The sequence below is a fragment of the Nothobranchius furzeri genome, chromosome 16, assembly GCF_043380555.1.
Source record: "Nothobranchius furzeri strain GRZ-AD chromosome 16, NfurGRZ-RIMD1, whole genome shotgun sequence".
Taxonomy (NCBI): Eukaryota; Metazoa; Chordata; class Actinopteri; order Cyprinodontiformes; family Nothobranchiidae; genus Nothobranchius; species Nothobranchius furzeri.
The window spans coordinates 63,216,256-63,244,155 of NC_091756.1; the positions used below are offsets into that span (position 1 = coordinate 63,216,256).

Consider the following 27,900-nt stretch of genomic DNA (forward strand, 5'->3'; position numbering starts at 1 on the left):
TGCCAATGCACTTCTTCATCAAATTTTATCGATGTAATTGATTTTTTGTTGCAGCCCCAATTCACAACCTTAACCCTAACTAAAGGTTAATTCACACCAAACCTCTAAAACCATTCTCCATTGTGGGGACCAATCAGACGTCCTCTCAATTTCTAAATGTCCCCATGCAGCAGGTTAAACCTAAAAATGTGTCCCCAGAATGTAGTACAAGCAAGGTACACACACATGCATACACGCATGTGTGCTTTCAATTTCTAACCAACAAATGATTTATTGATAAAGGCAAGTGAAACTTTTCATTTTAGTTGATGGCAAAAATAATCTCATCAAATTTATTAAACTTCTTAAAAAGTAATGTTTGAATATACAAAAAACAAAATGATTACATGTTGTTGTGAACCCAGTTCGAGAGGCTTTAGCCAGTTCCTTTTACACATATTTAGCAAAATGTTGATGTGATTGTGGGTGTGAATCATTTCTATCACAAACTCCAAGTGCACAGATGGTGTAAGAGCTGCGATGTGGATCTATCGGATACTCAGTACACCATGAGACACGAGTGCTGCAACATCCTTCTTTATTGTTTTTCTCTCATCCAACAAGGATGTTAGCAGTAGCTTGGGCTAGCGTTTTCTGCAGTTAGCATTATCGTACAAGTTTACGTGAGTGTGTCTAAGTTTATGACGAGTTAACCCAGCTTTGCTCACAATGAACCATTTCTCTTTGGCCATTAAAACATTACTGATTTACATAAGAAAGCAGGGCAGAGATGGTACAGAACTTCTTGTTATGCTACATTAGACACCCTAAGCGGCCTATATTCAACAACACCTTTAAGGAATACCAGGACTTTGATATTAGACATTTAGTGATTCCTTTAAGTTGCTTTAAAACAGATATCTACACCCGTGTGACTCAGATCTTCAGTTTGAAACTTCCCCTTTTAAAATCTGGCAAACCTGTGTCCCTCTTACTTTACCATTTTGCAGCACAGTAATACTCTTTAAATGTGCAATGTTGTAAAAAGCCAAATGCAAGAAGGCAATGACACACTGGCTGTTTTTAACGAGTTCTCACTTCAAAAATAAGCTTTAGTTTTATACCAGATGATGTCACTACTCATTAACTGCTCAATTCAGAGCCCCCGTGGGTCAGAAACTATGAGCAACAGAGGGTGTCTGAAATGTTCAACTGACAAAAAGAAGTGTCCATTTTAACATGAAACACCTTCAGATCATCTGCTATTAAAAGGTTTTCAGCTGCTTCGTGAGAGTCTGTTCTGGGTCAGTTCCCATCTACGGTTAGATACCTTGTTCAGGACAATAACAGCCTCTTTGTTTCTGCCAGTTACATTGAATGTGTCCGCCTCCTCCCTGTCCAGGATAGTAAACTCCAGCTGGGCATTTTCTCCCAGGTCAGCATCGGTGGCAGTGAGCCGGCCCACCTCCACACCTGGTGCCGCCAGCTCCGACACAGAGAACGACCACGCACCTGCAGGGGAAAAATAGAAAACAAAGCAATGAAAGGAACAGTTTTAGTACCACTGCTGAATCTTCATGAAGCTGGAGTTTGGCTCAGTTTTGAGTCCAAACAAAGCTGTTACTAACAAAATTCATGCAGCTGCTCTCCTACACATATTTCATCATGATATTTAAAGCATTTTTCACAGTTTTCAACATAATAAGTTGATGTGTAGTAAAAGTGCAGAGTGAGAACAGAATCTGCTGCAGAGATGCTTGATAACAGCTGGAAATCCTGTTCCTGCTAACCTGCTCTGTGCTGTCCTGCATCTCCGTGTGCTGCCAGCCTCCTGGTTCTCCCTGCAGTGTCATCAGATATGGATTTGTTTTGTTTTTCTGTCTGAGGAAACTGATGCATCAGTAAAGCGCTAACTGTGTCTCAGGCTCAGCATGTGTGAAACATGATTAATCACAGTCTTCAGAGTGGATAGGAGGGCTCATACTGACGTGTGTGGTTGTGGGACTTTCTCTGGAGTACAACTACTACATATGGTCGTCTTGAGTTTTCAGTTCCAAAACTGTAACTGCTCTTCAAATACTGTATATACTGGGAGGAAAGATGACATTCATTTAACTCCACCAAACTCCTTCATGACTACAGCTTGGTTTTTAAGTCTAATAACCAGAAAAACAGCAAATCAGCCCCAGACCATCACACTGCCACCACCATGTTTCATTATTAATATAACATTATACTTCGGACGTATTGAGACACACTATCTAAATGTGTTCTTCAAATACCTTACGTACAAGTTGGTTGGAATATCTTTTCCTCCTTAGTAAGTGAAAATTAATTAAATCAACATTTGAAAACTTTGTATTTTCTCAAGTGATCTTTCTTTTATATTGATTTTAGTTTGTTGATCTGAAATGTTTACATTGATTAAAGAGAGATAATGGAAGACATCTGTGAGGAAATAAATACTTTCGTCACGGTCCGTGGTGAGCTTCCTGCACGTAACCTATCTTCTCTGGGCATTGTTTTCAGGTGGGCGCGTCTGAGAGTCTCCAGCTGCAGCCAATCCTGTCATTACGGCCCAGGGGATTTAAGGAGCAGTGTGACACTTCACTTCGCCGGATGATTACTCTGTTTTGGGTAGCTCTAGCTTTAACCTGTCTTGATCCTGTGATTTTTCTAGTTCCGATTCGCTTACCTGCGCTTATGAAGTTCTGCTTAATTTCTGTCGCCAGAGAAAACCCTGATTATCCTTCCCTGCTCTGCTCCAGGTTTCTCTCCGCACTCCACCACCTCCATAACCAACTCGGACTCCTGCAAACCAGATCACGCTGTCTCCTCCCCTGGCCGCTCGCTCTCAGCCGCTCACCTGCCTTCACCAAACCGCTGCTCCTACCTCCTCTCTGGACCAACAGTCCCATCACCTTCTGGAGCCTTCCTGCTCACCCGGACCTGACCAATCCCTCCGGAAGATCTCACCACTAGCTGCAATCAGTAAGCTCCACTCCCAATATCATTGTCCGTCATTCCCTCCATATACTCACTCTGTCTCCCTCCTCAGAATTCCATCCTGGAATCTTGCTGCCAGCTTGCCCGTCATCTGTTCCCGTTCCTATCATTGTTCTTCAGTAAATAATAAAATCGTTTTACTTACTTGCCGGTTCCTGTGTGGTGATTCTGCCCATCATGACAACTTTTCACAACACACTATGTTGAGTAATAATTGAGTTAGTCTCTGCCATCCCTGTGAACTACTGAACTGTCTTCAGCCTCATCACTATCATCCACTGAACCTAACAATTGTTCAAGTTTCAACTATAAAAACCTGTTTTAATTGGAGCCAGACATTTTTAGCCCCAGAACATAGAACATCAGTTTAACGAAGCAAAAGGATGGTCTAGCCACGCTCCATTGGAACTAGTCCCGGCCATCTGGTGCCGAGCCAATCACAGCACTTTGTCAGTTTGGTTTGCGCCTGCTTTGACGATGTATGGTGGACTACCCCATAGGCTTCGGCAGTATTACCGTATACAGCCAGTGTTAAAAAATAGCAGTTCCAATACCATCATGAAAAAAAGCAGTGTGTGTAGGAGACAAGGATTAATAAATAAATAAATAAGAAAGATACATAAAATCATATAATATATAAAACAAATGCATGGTTGAATTTTCTGTTTTACATAAATAGTTTAAAATGTTTTGTCCAACTTTTAGAGATGTTCCCTAAAGTTTATGAAAGTGATGTCATCACGTGACCACGCGGAGACGCGTCCAGAACCAAAGTGACTTGTCATATAAAACAAACACAACTGAAGAGGTAATTTGTGCTAACAACAGATGACAGCAAAAGACGCAGTTTCCGTCAGCAGAGCAGCGATCCAAAGCTGACATAGCTCAATAACAACAGTAGTTTGGAGCCTGTTATTAAAAGAGATGAAATTGAACTCTTCTGTTGGAAAATAAACTGCCAGTCTTCCCCGGATATCAAAACTGCTGTTTTTAAGCCTCCTCTGAAGAAAAGTAAACTAGATCCCTTAGAGATGAATAATTACAGACCCATTTCTAATCTGCGCTTCACTGGGAAAATGATTGCAAAAGCAGTTATGATCCAGCTGAACAAGTTCTTGGAGACAAACAAACTCCTGAATGGTTTCGGTCAGGCTTTAGACAACACCACAGCACAGAGACTGTACTGATTGAAGTATTAAATGATGTCCATATTAATACAGATTCAGGCAAAACATCTGTTTTAGTGATGCTCGATCTCAGTGCAGTTTTGATACCGTGGACCACAACATACTTTTTGATAAACTATTAAAGTGGGTGGGAGATTCAGGCACAGTCGATACTTGGTTCCAATCATATCTCGCAGACAGGAGTTATGTTGTTTCTATTGGTGAACACAAATCAAAGCAGATCGCCCTGACATGTGGTGTCCCCAAGGCTTGGTTCTTGGACCACTGCTTTTCGATCTCTACATGCTCCCACTTGGCAAAGCCATAAACAATAACAACACCACCTACCGTAGTTATGCAGATGACACCCAGATCTACCTAACTCTATCACCTAGGCTCTCTGTCAGTGCCTAGAGCAAGTTAATAACTGGATGCAATCAAGTTTCCTTCTGTTAAACAAGACGAGACTGAAGTTAGTGACTTCGGAAATAAGAAGGATATGATGGAAGTTATTTCTCAACTTAGCTTCAAAGGAATAAAAACAAAGACTCAGGTTAGAAGACTCAGGTTAGGGTCTTAACAACAACCAAAAGAACAGAGCACACCACCCCTGTTCTTAAATCTCTACACTGGTTACCAGTAAACTACGGAATCGACTTCAAAGTGCTTTTACTAGTCTATAAATCACTACATGGTATGGGGCCAAAATACATGTTGGATCCCCTTCCTGTATATACACCCAGCAGGGCTCTCAGATCTTTGGGAAACAATCAGCTGGTAGAACCTCGGGCCAGAACCAAACAGGATGAAGCTGCTTTTAGTCACTTTGCTGCTCACAGATGGAATCAGCTTCCTTATTATTTCAGATGCGGCCCAACTCTAGTAACTTTTAAATCAAAATTAAAAACCTTTATGTATTCATCAGCCTTTGAATAAATATTTGTTATGCTGCACTTTCTGCACTGTAACTGCTACCATTTTTACTAAGCCTTTCATCTGTTTTTTGAATCTGAAATTAATATCTACATGTCTTTGTTTGATTTACCGTGTTTGCTGTTCTTGCGTCTGTAAAGCATTTTAAATTGCCTTTGTGTTTGAAATGTGCCATACAAATAAAGCTGCCTTGCCTTGCAACTGAGCAAAACTAAGATGGCGATGGCTCTGTAGTAGTCCAATCACAGCGCTCCATTAGTTTGGTGGGCCACTCACAGCACCCTGGTGGGCCGAATGTTGCTGCGAATGAGCCAAAAAAATAAATAAATAAATAAAAGACGGCAACGGATTTGAAACGGCTTTGGCATCAACATTGGATGTTTAGACGTGGGCTTTTCATTGACTCAAGTGCAGATAGAGGTACCTAAGAGCACTTAACTCCTGTGCCACCATTGCCCCAAAGACAACTGTAGATCCTGCCCCAAGACCTGAGAGCTATCAATGGACCGCGGCCAGACTACATATCCACTTCTATAGGATGGCTTGCCAGGCTAGGATATTTGTACAGTTTCTCAAACTTCATTAGTTCATATAGCTACAAAAATGTAGGCGTTACATTGAAAGTTTTTGTGGTATATATGTTAGCCACGATGTGTTGACAGTGATATTCTCATTTGTACTTAAAATGTGTGCAGCTATACTATTTAACTAGAGTAGCCTTTAAGCATTAGTAAGACCATATTTATGTGACTTTATTAGAAAAGCACCAGCAAACTACAGAAATACGCCACAATGAGCCAGTTTTCCTTTTATACCGTATATCTGACTAAGTTTGGGTTCCGGGAACTTGGCCACAGAATGAAAAACAAAACACAATCCCATGTACTAAAGGAGAATTACAGCTCTGCAGTGTTAATCTGTTCTGCTGTTATTATTTAGTTTGGATTACAGTCTGTCCATTTTGCAGGCATGAAAGGGCAGCCAGTGGTCTGTGTCAGGTTGTGTCATTTACTTGGCATCTCGCGATGAGTTCTGCTTGTTGTGGCGCTGCACAGAAACACGCAGCAAATCATAAGAAAAGATTTCAGTTGAATGAAATCAGTGCCTGCTCCACATAAAGAAGCTCGTTACAAAAAAAAAAATCACACCTTTTGTTTTCAAACAGCATACTAAATGAGCCGTTTGCTTAAACTGTGGCATTATTGTCAAAGTGAGAATAATGGTTCACACTGAGGTGGAGGGCGAGTGAAGATATAGTCTGATATCAGTAAATAAATAACACACCGCTAGCTTTTGAAATTATAATATTGCTTCTATGAAACCTGTATTGCAGCACAATCTATCAACATACGGAAAGAGGGCTTTAAACATTAAGATGAATAGCAGTGAGTGGAGACGGTCTGGAAAAAGCAGGGAAAGACAGGAGGGGGAAACAAGCTGGGGGGAGGAAGTATATAAAGAAATACAGGGTCTGCCTGAAAGTGTTAGACACATTCTGCAGTGATTTTGCTGTCTATTGAAGCAGAAAGCACTGAACTAAAAGATGAAATATTAATAGTATGGAACAGGGAAAAGCTTGGCTAAAAAGAGGACATGATCTTTCACTCTTCTACATCAAGATGCAGTCCATTTGAGCTTCAGGGACCACATGGGAATCTTTATTTTGATGTTGATGCTGCTGCTTTTGGCACAGGTTGTGCTACTTCATTTGCCATTTCAATGAGGAAAAGTGGGCAGACAAGCTGTTTAGCTTCTCAAAGATTGTACCGCGAACCCGTCAAGGCTACTGGAACCCAAAGGAGGCAAAACACATCAGCCTGCTGTCACCAGTGCCATTACACAACGTTTCCTCACTTCAGTTTTCACTCACTGACACCCACACCTTTTCTGCTGCTACGAAGATCGACAGCAGCCATCGGTAAGTGTCAATCTGAAAAGGTGGCGCTTACTTCTTCTGAAGTGAGGGGGGTTGTCGTTCACGTCGCTCAGCTTCACAGTGACAGTCGTAGTCCCCGATAACCCGCCCAAATGCCCGCCCATGTCTTTAGCCTGGAGGACGACCAGATATTCATCCTGGCTCTCTCTGTCCATGTCAGGTACCGCTGTCCGAATGATGCCTGGTGGAAAAGAGAGCGGGTCGTAAAGCAAAAATCACAACAGTTACAAATTTCACAGTGACATGCCGTCTCTCCACATTAACATCAAACTGAGTCATACGTTTTAGAATTTGGATGTTTCAAAACCTGACTCCAGGCCACCTCTATTTCTGAACACGTTGAATAAAAGTTTGAGCCGAACATTAGGATGAAACGCACCGTATGATGGAGGTTAACTATAAAGTGAAACTGTCAGCTGGAGAAACTGGGAATGTATGAACAGACCTGTCTGAGGATCCACAGAGAAAAAGTCCTGGCCCTGGGTTATCCCGTACACCAGCCGGGCACTGTTTCCATATGTAGGATCATCTGCATCCACAGCTGTGACTTGGACTACTGATGTGCCTTGTTAACAGTGAAGGAATGACACAAAACATAAGTCACCAAGGGCCCTTTTGTAACAAACATGTAAGTAAGTAAGTAAAAGTTTATTTATATAGCGCCTTTCACAGATATAAATCACAAAGGCTGTACAACATGAATGTGAATTACCAATATTTAAATCTGCTGTGCAGAAAGCAGAATGAATATTGCTGCTGTGTCTCCTTGCTCATTGGCTGTTCTAAATGTGTTGCGTGCTGAGCAGCTATCCTTCTTGACCATGTGCCAGTAGCAGTTCATTTAGCCCCAATTTAGAGCAAAACATTACAACCTAATTTTACAACAGGAAAATATAGTTGAAGGTTATTTGCTCTCAACTATGTTGCTTAAAGCCGGGTTCGCATAACAGGAAAATCGTGCCAATTTTGGACCAGCTCCCCACTTCCACCAGTCTTAAGAAAGCATCTGATTACCATAAGGATAATCCCATCAGATAATCCTACCTTGTGTAATTTGAGAGCGCTATGGTTCCCTCGGATGGACGTCGGGATCACTATGATCCAAAACAAAAGCTTTGAATGTGTTGGATTGTCTTTGTCTCATTTTTGAGGACTAACAGGTGTGCTGCCTGTTGAATTTGATGTGCAGCCAATCAGAAGGCGAGGTGATGAAAGTGCATGCTCCTCCTCCACCGTGTTCGCACATCAAAACTGGTTTATTTGTGATTTTTTTTATCACCATGTTTATGGTCTGTCTTGTTTGGAAAATTGGCAGAGAAATGAATTAGAACTGGGCTTATTGTTTATCCAACTAAACTATAAATTCTAACAAATCATTATGCTCTCCATGACCTGTTAGATTATGCGTGTATCCTGGAGAATCCCAAAGCCTGAGAAGATCTCCTGGACTCTCACCAGGCTGTTCACCTTCCACCGTGATACTACCATATATATCCTATAGATTAATGTTTTTTCCCCTTACAACCGTTGTGAGTACAGTCTTTTCAGTTAAAGCAAAAACACATTATTGTTCTACTATAAACTTCATTAACACTTATGTCTGGGTCTCACTGAGCTATAACTGTTGGCAACAAGTTGGAGACAAGATTGTGAGAAGCATGCATATTTTGAGCTGGAGTCAAACAGAAACAGTATGTACAACACTTTAGACACATTTTCTATAGCTGGCTCATGGGATGCACATGATGCATAATGCACTTTAATGTAGCAACAAAGTTCTTTAAAGTTTCCTTAATGTGTTTATTTTACCAAGCGTAGACATCTAGATGGACAGTGGCCAAACAAAATAATTTTGCTCTGGTCTGCATGTCAACCTACAGTAGCCACACTCCATAGGGGCCTCAGCAGGCTCCTTCAGTCTTGTGCTACGCCAATCACCACACTCTATTGGTTTGGTGGACCAATCACAGCACTCTATTGGTTTGGTGGACCAATCACAGCACTCTATTGGTTTGGTGGGCCAATCACCACACTCTATTGGTTTGGTGGGCCAATCACCACACTCTATTGGTTTGGTGGGCCAATCACCACACTCTATTGGTTTGGTGGGCCAATCACAGCACTCTATTGGTTTGGTGGGCCAATCACAGCACTCTATTGGTTTGGTGGGCCAATCACAGCACTCTATTGGTTTGGTGGGCCAATCACAGCACTCTATTGGTTTGGTGGACCAATCACCACACTCTATTGGTTTGGTGGGCCAATCACCACACTCTATTGGTTTGGTGGGCCAATCACAGCACTCTATTGGTTTGGTGGGCCAATCACAGCACTCTATTGGTTTGGTGGACCAATCACAGCACTCTATTGGTTTGGTGGGCCAATCACAGCACTCTATTGGTTTGGTGGACCAATCACAGCACTCTATTGGTTTGGTGGACCAATCACAGCACTCTATTGGTTTGGTGGACCGGTAAAGCCCTTCGCTGCCAGCATTTCTCACCGTTTTTACAGTTTTTTTTAAGAGTCACAGAACGTTGCACGCTAGGATGATGTCGACGCCAAAACAACCAAAACAAAGCGGAGACTCACCTCTTACATCAGCAAGAATCCACGCGTTTCGAGCGTTATCCGTTCTTTCATAATCCGTTGTTGAATCGTGATCGGAAGAAGCTTTCCCGGTTCACGCCTCACTTTTTTTTACAGCAGTGGCCCAAAACGATCTCCTAACATGTGGATTTTCTGCTTCCTGATCACGTGACGTGTGACGTATGCGGATGAAGATCGGCTTTAGAGCTGAGATGTTTGTTCTCACGGTGCGGGGGCTCGTACCGACGCCCAAACAGTAAAAAATTGCAAATGTCGTCATTGGCAGTGAATGAGTTAAGACTTGGGCTTTTCTTTGAGTCAAAAGCACATAGAGGTACTTAAGTTCTTTATTTAGAAAGAAGATATATTTGCATTTTCTTTGACAGTCTATGGCAGACTGCCCCGTTGACTGGCATCCGTAGCAATGAGTACATTTGTGTAGACAGTCTGAAAGACAGCAGTTGATCCCGCCCCACTACTGAGCTCTGTCTATGGGTTGTGGCCAGACTATATATTCATATATATAAGAAGGCTTGCCAGGCTATAATTTACCATAATTGTCCTTATAAGGTGGATGCCACCACCTCTTTAATTTGTCTTACATTTTTTCCATTTTCTGACTCTGACTTTATGTCTCTGAACATTCCAGCGACAAGTGAGTGAGATCGTGTGACTCATGATGAAGCTATGAATCATTGCAAATGTTTTGAGGTGTTTTGAAAACTCCGTCACAGTTTGTCACCAACAGTTACATCCCAGTGAAGAAGCTGGCATTAAAAAAATAGCAAGCTAGTGTGCCAGCTTAAAAAAAGAAAATCTACTAGAAAGTAATGGTAAACAAACAAACAAAAGGAGGAAAAATGCAAGAAGGATCAATTTAATATAGTAATAAATCAAAGTTAAGCAACATCACAAAACTATTCAAAGACTATTTTGCACTAGTCAATAATTAGGCATGCGATCTGGCGGTACCTATGTTGGCCATCTCTGGCACCATGGCAACATAAGGCTCATTTGGGAAGATGGGTGGGTTGTCATTGATGTCCTGCACTCTGATGATAAACTGAGAGGAAGGCTCCAGGGCTTGGCCGGTCTCACGGTCTAAAGCCGTTGCTATTAGACGATACTGGTCCTTCTCCTCTCGATCCAGAGACTTGGTGACATGTATGTTCCCCGTGTTGCTGTCGATAACAAACACGGAGCCGACTCCCTCTCCTTCTAGCATGTATTTGGTGTGTCCGTCTCCTCTGTCCATGTCTGTGTGCAGCTGGAAAATCAAACACACACACAGAGAAGAGTCGCTGCAACACCTTTAGGGGTAACACCGGATATGGTGTGCTGAAGCAGGTATCACTCATTAACACTCCTTTATTTGTCTGGCAAGTGAAGCAAACCTGACTGTGTGAAATGGGTAAATGATGCTAAGATGGGATGTGCTCAGTGAATCTGAGAGGAATGGCACCAGGTGTGGAGGATACATATGGGACCAGGTTGAGTACTGATGCATGCAGCTAATTAACTCATTGGACCAAACATGCCATTGGGGGTTTGTTGGGGGGTAAATCCACATCAGTGTGGACAGTGGCCCTGCAAATGTCATGTATGGATATTCACAGATGCATTCCTTAAACAGCCAGTATCCATCTGCAAATCTCTCAGTCCCTTTTATCCATCTGTCCCTTCCTTCCCCTTTTCCTTCTAAATCTGTCAGCCTGACTTTTCCCTACCTTTTTAGACCACCTCTTCCTCTCCCTCCTGTTTCTCTTCTCCTTTCATCAAGTCACCTCGCTTACACAGATTGTCCATCTGCTCACATTTCTTATTCCCCCCCTCTCCTCCTCGGACTCTGCTCTCTGCTGAAGAATCCTGGTTTGGTTTTTAATGGCAGAGAGGATCTAGATAGGTAAAAGGCCAAACACACAGAAATGGAAGGTGGAAGATATTACTCAGCCTTCATCACATTTGAGCTTCCTGACCAGAAAGTCTCTTGTCTCTACCCTGAAGGCACATCTGCACATGTTTATAATCCACGAGGCTTACTCACAACCTCTGCTGTGGACCTTCAATACTCATAAGAGCTAAAGCCTCAACTTTAAATTGCAGCTGCAGCACAGTCTGATTTGAAGTGTGAGAGGCATATTTAAGTCCTAGATATCATGTGCACAAAGAACTGGACAAATGTGATAGTGTGAATCAAAAATGATGCGATTATTCAAACCATGCATGTGCCAAAACTAGATTTCTACTTAAAGGTAATTAGAAGTGGCCACTTAATGTACATCAGTGCATCAAACTGACATATGTTCACACTAGAGCTACCGTGCAGAGCATGCATGCATGCAGGAGAGAGGGAGAGAGAGAGAAAAACTGAAATCATTGAGTATGTGAGGGTGGTTTGTATGTTTTGGAGGTTTAGGGATTATATACACTCATAATGATGCACCCCAACAAACCAATAATGCATTTTTTAATTCATCTGCGCACCACATCCTCTCCCTTCTTTCTTCCTCAAAAACAAGCTTTGATCCCACTCTTCACCACCAGAGACATCTTTGTCAAAGTCTGCACCTCCTTTGCTCCCCTCCTTGTTACTCCCCCACCTCGCCTCCTGCTTTCAGTCCAGACCTCCTCTCTTCACTTGTCTAATTGCTGGCTCAGTCCTGCTGTGTTTCAGTCAGCATGGAAAAAACACTCACAGTGGGGGAGAAACTGAACCACTCCATACAACCAAAGCCAGAAGAGGAGGAAACTGTCTCTTCTAATCCCTTTGTCACTTTTTCTCCATCTGTTTAATCTCAGTTCTCTACCTCCTCTCACTCATGCGCTATATTCACCTCTGGGTGGGTCTGCTTCTCTTGCAGAGACATTCTTGCACCTGCGATTTGAACTGTTGATAGCTCACTTCCAGTCTTGTAGTAGCAGAAGAGATTTTTTTTGCAACGTTATCATCTCTCTATTTCTGGCAAACAAAAGTGAGCTGCCGTTGAAGGAGCACCGTGTGCGTCCAATCCCTCAACAATGCAGGAATACTTTATTATACGGATATCAACATCAGAACTGTGCTTGCAATGGGAATGAGCAGCCTCATGTGACTACTGATTGCTTTAGCACCCTCCCTGACTGTATCAATAACAACCAGAGAGGGAAATTAAACATTTATGAGCTGTATACGGCACTGGGTAGGATCCAATCTGGACTGTCACCCTATAGTATACTACTAGCTACAAAGTGTCTGGCAGGATTCCCTGTTAGCTTTACAGCTGATATAATCCTGCTGTGAGTACACTGTGGCTGCCAGCAGCTGCATTAGTGAGGAGGTTCTGACGGTGAAATAATACAAGTAAACCCCGGGGAGTGAACGGTTCAGGTACGCTGCGGATTAAATCACCTCCATCACTTCTCATGTTGCAACGCAGACGGCAGATGAAGGCTGCAGGTGATGCAACTGTAAAAGCTCAAGTGTATGACACAACGAGTGGAGGTACAGCTGCACAGAAGTTTTTATTCATTTTCTGTTACATTCCCAGCAAATCAGTGTTGAATCTGACAAAGAGCACTTAAGGGTTTAATACTTTTGCTTAAACATATAAGTGAAAATTCTTTCTGCAACTGTGACACAAAATACTTTTTTTTGCAGTTTCATTTATTGATAGTGGACATCCAAACATAGTTACATGAGAAATAAATAAAATAGTATTGGCCTGTATTTGATAGAGCAGCTTATGGGGTTCTGCAACCCCCCAAAACCCTTTCCAAAGCAGCACGTAGTTTACCCATCCACACACAGGAAAACGTGAGAACATGATACTTGATAAGCTTTTTCTATTGTTGTGTTTCATTTCATTTCAACTGGATCAGAATAACTGCCACTAAAGGAGCTTTGCCTCTATTTGCATTAAGTGCTGTAAGTGAAGTAGTCCCACTCTGGGAAGGATTAGTACATGGTACTACACTGTTCTCTAAGAAATGACTTTACTGGTGTGGAGTTGTGGAGTTTGCCATTTGCCACCATCAACGTGACTCTTTTGGTGCCACAAATAACCATATTGATACAACCTGGATAACCTGAGAAGTCACACCAATCTTTAATGCAAAATTATTTCATTATATTGTAAGTGTTTAAAAAAACAAACAAAAAAACTAATTAGATCAAATTGACCTTTGCTAAAATTTGTTTTTCATGAGGAAGGCTGATGCTCTTTGAATGGAGCCAGAGTTGTTTTAGGGACCTACACCTGATAACCAAGTACTACAGTCCAGTGAAAGACATCATGAGCTCATCCGTAGCTTGTTCAATACCACCTAAAAAATATAGAACTGCTTGACAACATAACATTAAATGCAAAAACTAGAAAGGCAACTGGTCAATATTTAGTTGGACTGGCTAATCATTGTTTCACCAAACAGAAATTACGTAAATGTTTAATTTTTTTTGTCTGGGAAACATTATTGCCAAGAAGAATCAGAAAAATTTCCCAGTCCATGAACTCACCATTGCTAGCTATTTCCAGTTTGTCTGAAATGTAATCTTATGCCTCTATTATTTTAAAAAGTATCATAGTTTTAGGGATGTAGGAAAATATCGATATGGCAATACATCATGATATTTTTTTCCTGCAATATTATATTGATAATCAAAAGCTGTGTATCACATTTTATAGAAGAATTTACATGCAAACATTTATGTATGTTTGTTTCTTTTGGTGCAATCCAAACGCCGACCGCTAGTTGGCAGCAGTGTGTAATGGGTGTTGTTTCCACCAATGAAATGTAAATCCCTCTGTTATAGTTCAGATATTTCATGTTAAGCATGTTACATATCGGTTTGGACTGTTTATTGAATTTTCACACAACAAATTCAGTCTAAAAGAATTGCTAATATCGTTTGGCTGAATGTATCGCAATATATCGTATTGTCTCCTCTGTATTGTGATACGCATCGTATTGCCAGAATTTCACCAATACCCATCCGTAATATGTATAAATGAATCTTGATTTGACTTAAAAATGCGTATATTTTTTACAGTTCGGTGTCTCCAACTAGTCACCACCAGTCACTGCACAGTCAGACTGAGTCTTTGTGATAGACTCTCTGTTCTCAGCAGTTCTACAGGAGAAAACTGAAAAAAGCAAAGAAGGAAAAAAAAGTCTAGTTTGTGTTGCTCTACCTTTGAGTTCTTCAAAGTTCAGTTGCATCATTATTCTCTCACTGTTTCCAGTTGTTGCAGTTTGCTTTTATTTGGAGCACAAGGATGTTAAGAAAAGGTTCAAATGAAACCAAAAATATAAATAAAAAGGTCTTCAGCTATGTGACACCGCTGCTCAGATATCACAGCAGGATGTGTTCAGTTCAGAGCTAATGTGTGCTGCATGTCAGTCACACAGGCACGTATAAACCGTATAAACAGGCAGCTGAACAAGCCTGAACTTGTTGTTTAACCCCATGAGAAATCAATGTCTGATGCACCGAAATGAAAATTCTTGGCCAAAACCGAAAACCGAAACCAGGGCCGGAAACCGAAACTCACAAAGAAATGAATATGTCGGTTATCTTTGGCTACGATGTGTACTAACCTCACTAAAATCAAGGAACTGCAAGAAATCAATTACAAAACCATAAAAGTGCTTATTTAGCACTGACACAACAACAATGCAAAATATAAATTAAAATTCTAAATAAAATTTTTCCCTTGACCCACTTATGTGTACATTAGATAATAAATTACAAATACATCAAATTAATAAACTATAAATTCACATACCTATAACTGAAAAGCCTGCTGAGAAAGACTGTAAAATTAAATATGTTCTCTAACAAAACCACAAAGTGTCTGAAATATTTCTGTGTAGAACAATTCCTGCGTCGTCTCTTCTCATCGGGACATGAGCTGCAGCGCTGAAGTCTCTCATGCTTGTGTGGACAACATAGGTTTCATAGAGTAGCAGCGAGGACATTTCCTCCACTTTTCCATAAAAATATTTTTTGTTTACAAACTTGGAAATTTCAAAGGTGTTAAAATCATAATCGCTGCATTTTCTGACACCGCCATGTTGGATTTCTGTTTACTAAATGCGCATTGGTCTAAAACGATCACGTGAGAGCCGCTTCACTTCGGTCTCCTTTACGCTCAAAACAAAACTACCGGTAGTTAAAACAACGACGTGATAAAACAGCAGTACTAAAAGTAGAACATCTTTATTTTTAGAAATGACGATTTTTATGAAGCGAAGAGCAAATAGCCACGAGGTCGGAGAAGAGATGAAACAAAAACAGGGTTCACCTGACGGCTTTTTTCTGCTATGATTTTTTGGTGATTGAGGTCATTCGTCCTAAAACTGAAAATACACTTTTGGGTCATTTTTGGCCGAAGATTTTTTGGTGCCTCCCTAACGTCTACATTGCTTTGTTGTCATGTTTTTCTTCGTCAAACTGCACCCAGAGGAGCTCAGCTTGGATCCTTTCATTCTTTCTGTAATTTCTGTAATATTGGAAACCAGAAGAGGCTGCAAAGCTAATCAAAGAGGGTTGCAAGACTTTTCTGGAGGATTCTATGAGCTTTGTTTATTTTCTCTGCAGCCTTCAAATACCACAATGCTGCTGAATGAGTGCAACTGGACCCCTGACACCAGTTACACTTCATCGCCTGTAGCATGTACTTTACTGTGGCTGTGAAAACATGCAGGTACCCTCCCTCACACACCTGAGGGAGATGGATTTCCACTAAAAACCTTGCTGGTTTCTTGTTGCAAGCTATTTTTAAACATTTTAAAGAAATTCTGGCTTTTAAAAGGCAACAGAAACAAAATGGGCCCTTTCAGAAAGTGGAGAGGACACAATTTCTTGCATCCCCAGTCTGAATTACACCTGTCGATGCACCAATTTTTCACCTGAGAGCGTGGTCAACAATGTTTTAGGCTGTAGTTCATGGTTTTAGGGAGCTAATTGAAATGAACCTTTTCCCTCATCTGTCTTGTTGAAGACAAAGGTGCTGCTTAGAGATAACATGGCCCAATGTCCACCTCTCACACTGGTTGAAAATGTCACAGTCTGTCGGGCAGAACTCAGGGCGTAAGAGCAGAAACGTTGAAACCGAGACAAATTGAGAGTGAACACTCAGAGCAGGGCAGTGGCACAGAGAAACAAAGTGAAAAGGTTATTTCTGGGCGTCGAAAACAGCAAACACATAAATGCCTCCACTGAGCACAGAGGACGCTTTTGTTTGCTTTGATTAAATCATCCTTTGCATGATTAATCTTTTTTCTAGCCCAAGGAGTAAGCTACAAACTAATTTTATACAAACAGATGCAGATGATTCATGTGCTCATGCAGCTTACCCGTCCGATGAGCACCGGTTCGGGGCCTCTGTACTCCTCAATAACAAAGAACTGGTTCCAGAGCCAGCTCCTGCGGTGGCGGTGGCGGGGCTCTGCTCCTGGACCTGCACCTTCAGTCCCCGTGACCCATTTAGATCTGCCCCGAGTCCTTTCCAGTTGAACGCCACTGACACTATTGTCCACGTAGAGTCCAGGCTGAACGCTGTGCACCTCCTCTGACCTTGGCACAAGGCTGTGACTATTAATTACACCCCCATCCTCTTCATTAGTCATATTGCTCAGTTTCTTGTGGCTCATAGTGACTTCAGGGCTATGTTTAGAGATCAGAGATGTAGCAGAAGATCTGTGTTGGCTCCGGATGTCTGTGTGCCCGTTTGGGCTATCCAAATCAAAATCCCCAGGGTTTCTGTCACTCTGCTGAAGAGCCCCATTTGCTGGCCTTATTACATCACCCCCTGCCTCCTGAGCATGCCTTCCCAGTTCTTTGATTTTCACAAACAAGATGTCCGTGGACTCTGGGTGAGGTGGGACGTGTTGCTTTTTGCTTAATATCACTTGCAAGTCCTCGTCTTCCTCTGAAAGGCCAGCAGCCTCTGAAATGCCACTTCTTTCCACTCGACAGAAGAAAAGAAAAAGAAGCACAACATGTGCTGCCATCGCTAGCGTTCAGACACCGGTTCGTCTCAGGGAACTGCTGAAGAGCGGTCAGTCTGATGCAGGTTATTGTGATGAATTACGACAGCTGCCTTTGCCTCACTTTTTCCTTTCCTCTCTTCAGAACGTACGATCATTCTGCCTACTCTTCTCACACATTTCCATTGGGTGCACATGCTGCACAGGATCACCTAAAAGAAGAAACCATTAGTAAGATCTGTACAGCATTCATTAATATTGGTTACAAGTGTGAACAAAAAGATGCATAAAAGCTGACATCTTACTCATTATCCAACAGAGGAGGATATTTTAAGACAAATGTCTACATGAGTGTCTCTGTGCTGTTAGTTGAGCAGCTTTGTTTGCTCGTCTGAGTGCTCTGCCAGCTGCTGTAAAAAGAGCTGCATGTCTTAAACAGAAACTATGAGCAGGGTGGCCTAATCAGAATCAAAAGGAGAGCTAATTTGTGCGGTGAGTTGCATCCTCCTCGTTGCTGTTCAATCTGGTTCTTGATCTCATTCACAGAGAGATAAGTGTGGGCTTCAAAATGTTCAATTAATTTAGAGCCCAGGGGCCTGGCGATGAGGTGGAGCTCAGGTGCTTTACTGCTCCTTGTCACACACAATTGCCTGGACAGCAGGTGATTGATGCCATCCCGAAAGATGGCCTCCCCATGCCTCAATGCCCTGTAGTGAAAGAAGTTCCCCTTCACGGATTAATTAAGCTCATAAATAATATAATCGATGACTTGTTCTCATTTCCCAAAAGTTTAATGATCTTGCTTTTCATCTGATCTGACTCAGGTCCCGGGCCATTGATCTATAAAAGTTGACGCAGTGGAAACTGTCAGTAGCTGAACTCGACTGAAAGTGTTTTTTTTTAATCCACGTTCCATATGCATCCATCACTCTGCCTCACTGTTTCCTGAGATACATGGAATGCTTCTGACCTCTGCTTTCACCTTTGTGCACACATGGAGGCATGCGTTATCATCTCCATGGATGTACGGTGCGCTGAGAAGCCAGTTGCCCCTTACAGATTTCTCCGGTTATTGCTTTTTTGTAAGACTTAAATATTTCAGTTCAGAAAGCAAATATCAGAGAACACAACCTGAGTAAACACCTCTATTCTAAACACAGCTGGTCTTATTTTAAAAAGGAATTAACTACGTTTTTTCAAAAGCTGACTTAACTGTCACTAGCCACACCCATTAATGATCGCTGCACATGTAGAGTTAAGAAGGCCTTTCAATAAGAAGCAGACTGACCACGGCCTTCCACCCGATGCTCAAGTGGTGCGTAACATCTGTAGAGTGTCATAGCAGCTAATAGATGCTGTTTTAGTCAATAGGTGTGTTTTCCACCAGGTGTGCAGCGGCATGTACCCACGTGTCCCAGAAGCATAGTGGCACGGTGCTACGCTAAAGTTACGCTCTGCATCTATTTCTTATGCACTACGCTTCCAGAGGGTTAGGGTTGGCTAACCCTCAGCAGCTCAGACCAAAGAAACAGGAAATCAAACGGTGTAAAGCATCCGACAACTTTCAAAATGAAAGACACATGCAGATTTCCTATTGCTTGGCCATAAAAACTGATAAGCAGATAGACACCAGTAATGCTAATTACCTTCTTGATGGTGGTAAAAAGATCAGAAAACAAACCACAGACCTTCTGGACACATGCTGCCATCTTCACCCATGATTTTTATCACATGAATTGGCGAAACCATGCATGATCTTGCCAATCTCGTGTGATTTCATGATCTCGTGGGACCAGCTGTGGGGAACGCGTTTGCAGACACTGCATCTGAAACAGTCTCGGAAGCGACTCTCCGCTGAGGCTACAGGGAAAGTGCACGTTTTACGTTACGTGTTGCTCACTCGTCCGGTGGAAAGATGAGGTGAAAGGTCTCAGAATGCAACACTTTCTCCCTGCTCTAAAGAAACGATGCAACTTTTTCATAAATTAAAATCATTTTCTTGAGCCAGGATGTGCTAAGATGAGCCTTTACAAGGTTTATGAAATGTCACTCAGACCCCCACTGCCCTCTGTAGCCAGAATATCGCTCTTGCAACTTCAGAGTGGCGGTCCAGTCCCTGTTGGACTCAGTAAAAATGGAGCTGACATGCAAGCGTTGCAGTCTGCTTCCAGCATGTTTCCTGCTTGCTTTAGAGTGTGCATATTTGTTTGATTTAGTGATGAATTGCTCCTGTAGAAACTAATGAAGGTTGAGGAGACACTTCAGCAGTTAGATTAAGGTGAACGCACACAGGAGGAGATAAGTTTCACTTTTGCTTTCACCAACAGAACACTAGGGGATGTTAAAAGCAAGCAAAAACTGCCTGGTCTCCCTTTAAAAACAAAACACTGGAACAACAAACCTCTGCAGAGACAAGGGGATGACATCCATGAGAGAGCCCCAAGTCCAAAACCTCTGCTGACCAAGAAGCAGCCACAGAAGATAAAGGTTTTAATAGCCCTGTATTTCTGCTCAGGGTGTATTCAAATGTTACAACATTTTAAAAACATCTTGAACTTCTTGCTATTTTATAGCAACCATTACCAAATTGGCTAACGGACATTCAAATGGTGCAGAACAAACCGGCAAACCCGAATCGCCTGGTCTTCTCCGACTTAGTAAATGTCCAGATAAGCATATTCTTTGATTCCTTCAGAGGCGGAGTGGGCCTACAGGAACGAAGAGCCTTTGATGGTGCTGTATAATACGAGCCATAACACTGTGTGAAACATCCAAACTGATCTATAAAAGGAAGGACACGAAATGAAATCAATATTCTTTTCTCTCCAGCTACTGACCCACTTAGACAAGCAGGTTCGAGAACAGACATTTGATCCCGAGGAATATAAAACATGTTTTTACCTTTCTTTCATTACAGTTTTTTCTCAGAAGAAACCTTCTCCGTTTTATTTTGTTTCATTAGGCACACTAATTACACACGCCATACATATGTAACGCCTCATGTTCTACATCTGTTTGCCAGCATCTTACATCTATGAAAAATATGAGAAGTGGCTCTTCCAAAATACTTTTGTCTTCTATTGTGTATTAGCAAAGGCTGAGCTCACGGCGTGCATCTCTCCCTGCCAGCTTTGCTCCAAAGCCCACGTTGCAAGCAGTACATGTCATTCAGCGTTGTTTGAAGTCTTTGGAGATGTGTGTGTATCGTAAGGCAGGGTTAGAGGATGAAAGCGTGAGGACGAGTTGCTGTTGCTGGCTCAGAATGGAATGATGAGTGGTGACATAGTTCCAAATTGCAAATCGCTGTTTCAGTCTCAGTTCACTCTGCACTGAGTCGCTTCACTGCAACAAGGCTGTTTCATTTTTATTAAAAATAGCCTGTGCACGTCAGGCCTTTTACATGGGGAAAATGGGAAATGGTAGGCAAGGAGGGAGCAAAAGGGGTGGGGGTGGTGGGGGTGCTCTAACTGCCACTACTGGACGGACTCGGCTCCATTTGCACATCTCTGGCTTTTCTCTGCCTCTGCTACTCGTCTTAATGCGTTCAGACCTCTCAGCCATTCTCCCCAGCAAATCTCTTAAGTCCATCCAGATCAGACGGGTGAAGAGACGCCCACTGTACTCAGCACATCAGTCACCTCATTATTGTCATGCTTTGACACTCAGACAGCTTAAGTGATACCACAGCAAACACATTGTGCTGAGCAAGTCTTCAGCTTGTACTTTAATTGTCGAATAAAAATGTCTCTCATGGTTGAGCGGTCGATTTACTTATGAGAGGCAGACGGGGCAGCTGCGGATGATGAGGTGTTCCCTGACAGCACATCAACACTTAAGGACACTTCAGGTTTTTATTTCAAAAGAAGATAACAGCACACTACATTCTCTATGTGAGTCACACACACACACACTCACACACACACTCACACACACACACACACACTCACACTCACACTCACACGCACACGCGCACACGCACACTCACACACACACACACTCACACACACACACACACACACACACACACACACTCACACACACACACACTCACACTCACACGCACACGCGCACACGCACACTCACACACACACACACACACACACACACTCACACACACACACACACACACACGCACACACACTCACGCACACTCACACACACACACACGCACACACACACACACACACACACACTCACACACACACACACTCACGCGCACACGCACACTCACACACACACACACACACACACACACACACACACACACACACACACACACACACACACACACAGCCCGGAGCCTGACCTTGTCTAGTTGGAGCAAACAGAAGAATGACCCACTTGATGCATGTTAATGGGATTAAACACACTCGGGCTGACTATTATAATGAAGGCGACGTTTCAGAAAGGAGGCTGTCGGCCACGAACAACGACCACGGTCCGCTGAGGCGCGCGAGCATCCCGGCACGCGCGGCAGGTGAGTTTGGCGAAACGATCAAACACGCGCGTGCTCACATGAACTTTTTATCAAATAAAACAAATCCAGGAAGATGGCTTGACATCCCCCGCCGTCTGTCGGTCAGTCAGAAAGAGGCGCTCAGCTCATTCAACCAAGAGAACAGTTTCGTTCCCCGCAAGCCCCAGCAGACCACAAAAGCTCGCCCCTAGAAGCAAACACGAGGAAAAAGGAGCTTTTTTCTTTGATAATCAGCTCAAACGGACGCAGAGAGGAATGGTCGAAGGGAAGAAAGCTTCCCAGAAATACGGCAACGTGGAGATGTCGGCTGAGAAGTTCTGGTGTCGTCTAGAAGTGTGTGTTTGATCCGAGGAGAGCGGGGCTTACCGTGCTCGCGGTGGCGGAGCTGAAACCAAATGTGGTGAAGGGATGCCGAGGTTCACGCGAGCTCCACGTGAGGTCCGTCCACTCAGCCCAGTCTCTCCTCCCTCCGAGTGTCTGCGTCCTCCTCTCTCCATTAGCTAGTACCAGTAGATCAACAGTTCCCCTAAAAGCCTGTACTACTTTTGACTTGTCACCACTGAGTCACACGAGTCCCTCAGCGGAAATCCTGTAGAAAATACAAGATTTTGCTTATTATTGATAAATAATAATAATTATTATTCAGTCTCCACCTGCAGCTTGGTGGCCACTTGGCTCTTGGCCCCTCTGTATATGCCGATGGTCCCTCTGCAGTGGCTCTCTGTAGCTTTGACTCGAATGAATGTGGAAATACATCTGCTGCATGTTCATAACTGCTCTTTTTTTGCAAAGATGTATGACGGCATTTCAGTGCCATTTAGAAATGTACAAATGAGAGGAAAGTGTTGAGATTAAAATCAAAATGTTGAGAGAAAAATATATAAAAAATTGTATTTTAAGAATGAAGTTGTTGTTCTTTTAAAGGGGAAACTGGCATCTGCACAGTCAGTGTAAATCCTCTACGTGAGGTCACTTCCATTGGTTTGGATGAAAACGACTTATTTTAGCACATACACTGTAACATGCCTCAGGGATCTGAACACAGCCTATAAATAATTTATTAGCATTCGCAGTTTTAGCTGCAGCATGAGTTTTACTGGAGATAAACAAGAATAAAAACATGTTTTCATATATTTTAGATGTTTTGAGGAGCATGTATGTACAAGACTCTTATTGTGAAGGGTTGAAGGATGTTCTTTGAGTTACATTATCAACACCAAGAGCAGGAGTAAAAATAATAAAGAAATGCATTTTTAATATTTGTGCTTGATAAAAGTACACCCAGGACCCTGAATTATAATCAAAACAAGAGTTGGGTTTAGGAGCAGAATTGGATTCAGCTCATCTGGCTATTCTAGAAATACCCTACAGATTTTTTTCTGGGAATAATAATTTTACTATTTCCTCAGCATTTGAACTTCAATCTCAACACTTTCTAATTATTTGTTTTTGTCTGAGAAGCCTTACTAGGCCAACATAAGATTTAAATCCTAGTGGCAGATTATACAAACCATCAAAATATCAAAACCGACTCTCTGGTTTTTCTCTGTAAACCATCCTTCAGCCAGAACTGGTGAACCTTTTCTGAAATCCTCAAAAAATAAACTCATTTAAGATCCATTATTAAACACATTGCTGACAGCAAAGGCAATGACACACATAACATATTATTTTATATATTGAAATATGATACATCGTTATGATAATCTAAGCCAGAAACAAAGGTTTTCGTTTGGCAAAAACTTGATGGAAAACATGTTCTAAGGAGAAATGTGAGTCACCATTAAATAGTCAACAACCTGGCCCAGCCTGCTCTGAACGTTTCAAAATGGTATACTTGTGAATTTTTCACAAATATAAAATAACATTACACTGATGACTTATTTTCATATTGATATTTTAGTTTGTTTTTCAGTCAATAGCTTCACACCAACACAATTAACTTGAAACATTTAAACAGCAAAACAGTAATGACTGAGAAGTGTTTTGGCTGAAGGGAAAACACTAAAGCCAAACCTTACTAATACAACTTAAAGCGCCAAGTAATAATTTACAGTTGGCAAATGAGAAAATAATTGCAATTATTTAGAAAGGAAATTCACAGTAATCACATACATTTCATCAACAGATTTGGACTTTCACTTATCTGAAAGACAAGGTATACTGCACACATATGAGTTTAAATGTCATTTAGTTTGTGCTGCATAACTGCTAATTACATTTTAATCATTTTAAAAAGCATTTTTAAGGTGTTAACTGGATTATTCCATATATTTACTCCTCTGCTGAGGCATCTAAAATGGGTTCCTCTGAGATTGTAGCGTCAAGCTACAAGAGTTTTTTGCAGCTTTGGATAAATTTTATTCCACAGGAGAGCAGAAAGGCTCTTGCAACTATGAGTTGGAGACCCTTGAGTTATTCTGTGTGATCTGCTTAAACATGACTGGTCCGAATAGTAATCATTCAAATAAAATGTTTTTTTCGACTCTGAAGCTTGACTAGAAAAGTGCCACTCAGAGGTGTACTACGAAAGTGAAATTTCACAAAGTGCTCTCCAGATTAGCTTAAAACAAGAAGCTCCTGACCTCCTTTTGAATGCTTTACTGTTTTTTTATTTAAAGACATTTCTATGACTCAACGTATTGAAGTTTTAGTTTGAAATGACATTAAACAAAAATAACTTTTTTCATTTTGGTAAAGGTTCAGACATTTGCAGTTAGATTCAAAGGGTCAAATGTTAGCTGTGATTGTTCCTTAGTTACTGCTCATCTCCCATAGGTAAGGGCATGTTTTGTTTTAAAGGAAACAAAACATGTACGCTTTGATTAAAATCTGAGTCATTGAAACAGCTGCTGAGCTGTGCCGTTTGAGCAGGCAGTTCTCTACATAGTGCAGCCTTGATCATTGTGATGACTTAGAAGCAAGTAGCGATAAGACCAGGGTGACCCTAAGGTCACACGTCTGATCTCTGGTATCCAGCCTTGTGCAGAGCTTTATTAAACTACTGAGCAAGCACAACACCAAGTGAAGCTCCAATCAGCCTGCTACGGAGGATTTGGGGGTGTTTGCAGTGAGTTTTATATTCATGAAGAACAAACATGCTCTCTTAAGAGCTCAAAGCAAGACAGTGAGAGAGGGAGCTGTCAGAGAATATTCTTAGCTAAGTTCTCCCCGTTAAGGTTTCAGAGTTCCTATAGATGAGTGATAATAAAACAGGTGCTCTTCTGGGACTGCGTATGTGACATTAAGGGTTTTGGTTGAATTCTGGGAAGTTTGCTCATCTCTCGGAAGGAAAGTGAGGAAACTGCCGAAACCGAACAAAAGGTTTTCATGAACAGGAGCAGTGGCACCTCTGGAAAGCTTGGATAGGGTTTCATTGTGCTTGTCAGGGACCAGCCAGAGAAGCACTGCTCATGAGACTGAAAACTCCATTTTATTTTGGAGCAGCTTCAAAGTTAACAGGAACTTTAACCTAATCACAGCACAAGACACACTATCCAGAAAAACAGAAAGACATTTGAGACACACCAGGTGTCACACACACACACACACACACACACACACACACACACACACACACACACACACACACACACACACACACACACACACACACACACACACAACACACACACACACACACACACACACACACACACACACACACACACACACACACACACACACACACAAACTAACCAGCAGTGGCGGCTGGCCAGTAGAGGGCGATAGGGCGCCGCCCTCCCAGTTTCCCCACAGTTTTTAATTTTTATTTAAAAAAATAAATAAATAAAATTAACAATAATCACATATTCTAAGTTAATTGTGTGTTTTGTAACAAAAATAATTCATATATATATATATATATATATATATATATATATATATATATATATATATATATATATATATATATATATGTATGTATATATATATGTTGGTCTCTGCCGGTCTCTGCCGAGCGGTGGAGGCTGTGTGCTGTTTTTCAATCGCCCAAACAGGACGAGACCAGCTGTCCAATTGCTGACAAGAAAATCAAAGGGTAGGAATGGGAATGTATCCAATCAGCGTCGACGTTGTTTCAGAACGTTTCAGAAGCATGATGGGCGATAGAGCTACCGCCAAGGCTTTCGTTGGTGTTCGGTAGAACTCGGAGAGTCTCGACTCCAGCACGTTTTTGGTCGTGACTCGTGACGGTCATGGAGCAGACGCAGACATGGACGCCAGTGCGCCTACAACATGGATACCGGATCTCAGCAGCCACTGAATTCAGTTCGGTCTCTTCTCCAGTATCCGTTCGAGAGGAGAACTATGGTGGAAAAACTTAATGTCAAAGAGCTTGGACCAGATCAGCCCGACGTAAAGATAAGCCAGCAGGAGGAGGAGAAGGGTAAACTGTACTCACAACGCTTCTCCCAAAATTGGTACACCAGGAAGCAGTGGCTAGCTGGATGCAATCACGCTAATGCGTTATTTTGCTTTCTGTGTTTGTTATTCAAAACGGCTGGGATCCACAGAAGGTGGATGTGGAACTTGTGTCTCATTGGGGACTCCATTCATTCTCTGACTGAGGAATGCAGCGCATCAGTGCAGCAGCCAACAAAGAAACGGAGGACGTTTGGACAGGGAGAACAGCAGCTGGGTGCAGAGGTAAGCTGTACATTACATTTCTGTAAACAAGACAATCAGAATCAGAAATCCTTGGTTGTCCCACAAACCGGGACATTTGTTTAATAACATGTTTAATGTGCAATAACTGTAGAAAATAATTTCAACACACATACCTATTATACATATTTAATCATGTAAATGTGTATTTCAAGTAAATTTGTACATACATCAATCTGATTCCATTTTACTTGTTACACTTCTGCTGCAGCAAACAAATTTCCCAGCTTTTGGGACAATAAAACATTTCTGATTCTCAATGAGATGTTTTACATTTGAAGTAAAAACATCTCATTGAGAATCAGAAATGTTTTATTGTCCCAAAAAGTGGGAAATATGACATTTGTAAGAGGATACTGATGACATTATTTCCTATGAAAGTGTTTCCACTTTCCATAAGTCCTAACAGTGTAAATTTCTGGCATTTTGTCTAAGTGGTGTTTACTACCATTACTGTAACAGTGACCTGCTCATAATTTTTCGTGTTCACTCAAGTGTTGAAATTAAACAAAATGTTTTTGTTACTTGCCTCTTGCATTGCCTATTTACCATTTATGGTCATGTTATTTTATGTGCAATTTAATGCAGTATTTTTCAACCTTGGTCTGCAAGGCAGCGTGCCAATAGTCAGACACACCTGGATTAATCAGTTTGTCCAATGATGTAAGACAGGAAATAAAAGAGCTGTGCTTAATTCAGGAAATAATGAAGTTGTGCACAAAGCTCAGAAAGCACAAGTTTGTTTAAAAAAAATAGCACAGCCCCACCAAAAATATTTTTCACCAGCCACCACTGCTAACCAGTCTAATCAATTCAGGTAACTCAAATAACTAAATCATAATTACAAACTTCCTATCCATACACATTATTATTAACAGGTCTGGATGTGGTTTGGTCGGAGGTCTAAAACTCTGCCCTGGGCCTAAAGCCCTGCAGATACATTTAGTTTCCATAAATAACAACAACAAATGAACAACAGAAGCTGGATTCTACTTTGTTTCCAGGGATGGACAATATAGAAAAAAGGTGTATCAATTTTAAAAACCCATTGATCGATATCAATCATTTTAGGAAACGAGAAAAGTAGAAAATATATTTTAAGTGCAGCCCTGGCCGTATTATGTAATTACTTTATGATAAAACAAGTTGGTTGCATTATCAGACTTGGTTTTTATTGA

At 41.7% G+C, this 27,900-nt stretch overlaps 1 protein-coding gene across 1 annotated transcript in view; it reads right to left on the reverse strand.

Annotated features, from left to right (window-relative positions):
* Positions 1-22,880, reverse strand: part of LOC107396061 (cadherin-24) — a 32,802-nt gene extending 9,922 nt beyond the window's left edge. The window contains exons 1-6 of the mRNA XM_015975585.3: positions 22,421-22,880; positions 16,945-17,789; positions 10,582-10,876; positions 7,466-7,585; positions 7,034-7,201; positions 1,310-1,491 (exon numbers count right to left, since the gene is read on the reverse strand). Of these exons, the coding sequence (XP_015831071.3) occupies positions 1,310-1,491; positions 7,034-7,201; positions 7,466-7,585; positions 10,582-10,876; positions 16,945-17,601 (1,422 nt within the window). The 5' untranslated portion in view covers positions 17,602-17,789; positions 22,421-22,880. The remainder of the gene's footprint in view (positions 1-1,309; positions 1,492-7,033; positions 7,202-7,465; positions 7,586-10,581; positions 10,877-16,944; positions 17,790-22,420) is intronic.
* Between the last annotated feature and the right edge of the window lie 5,020 nt (positions 22,881-27,900).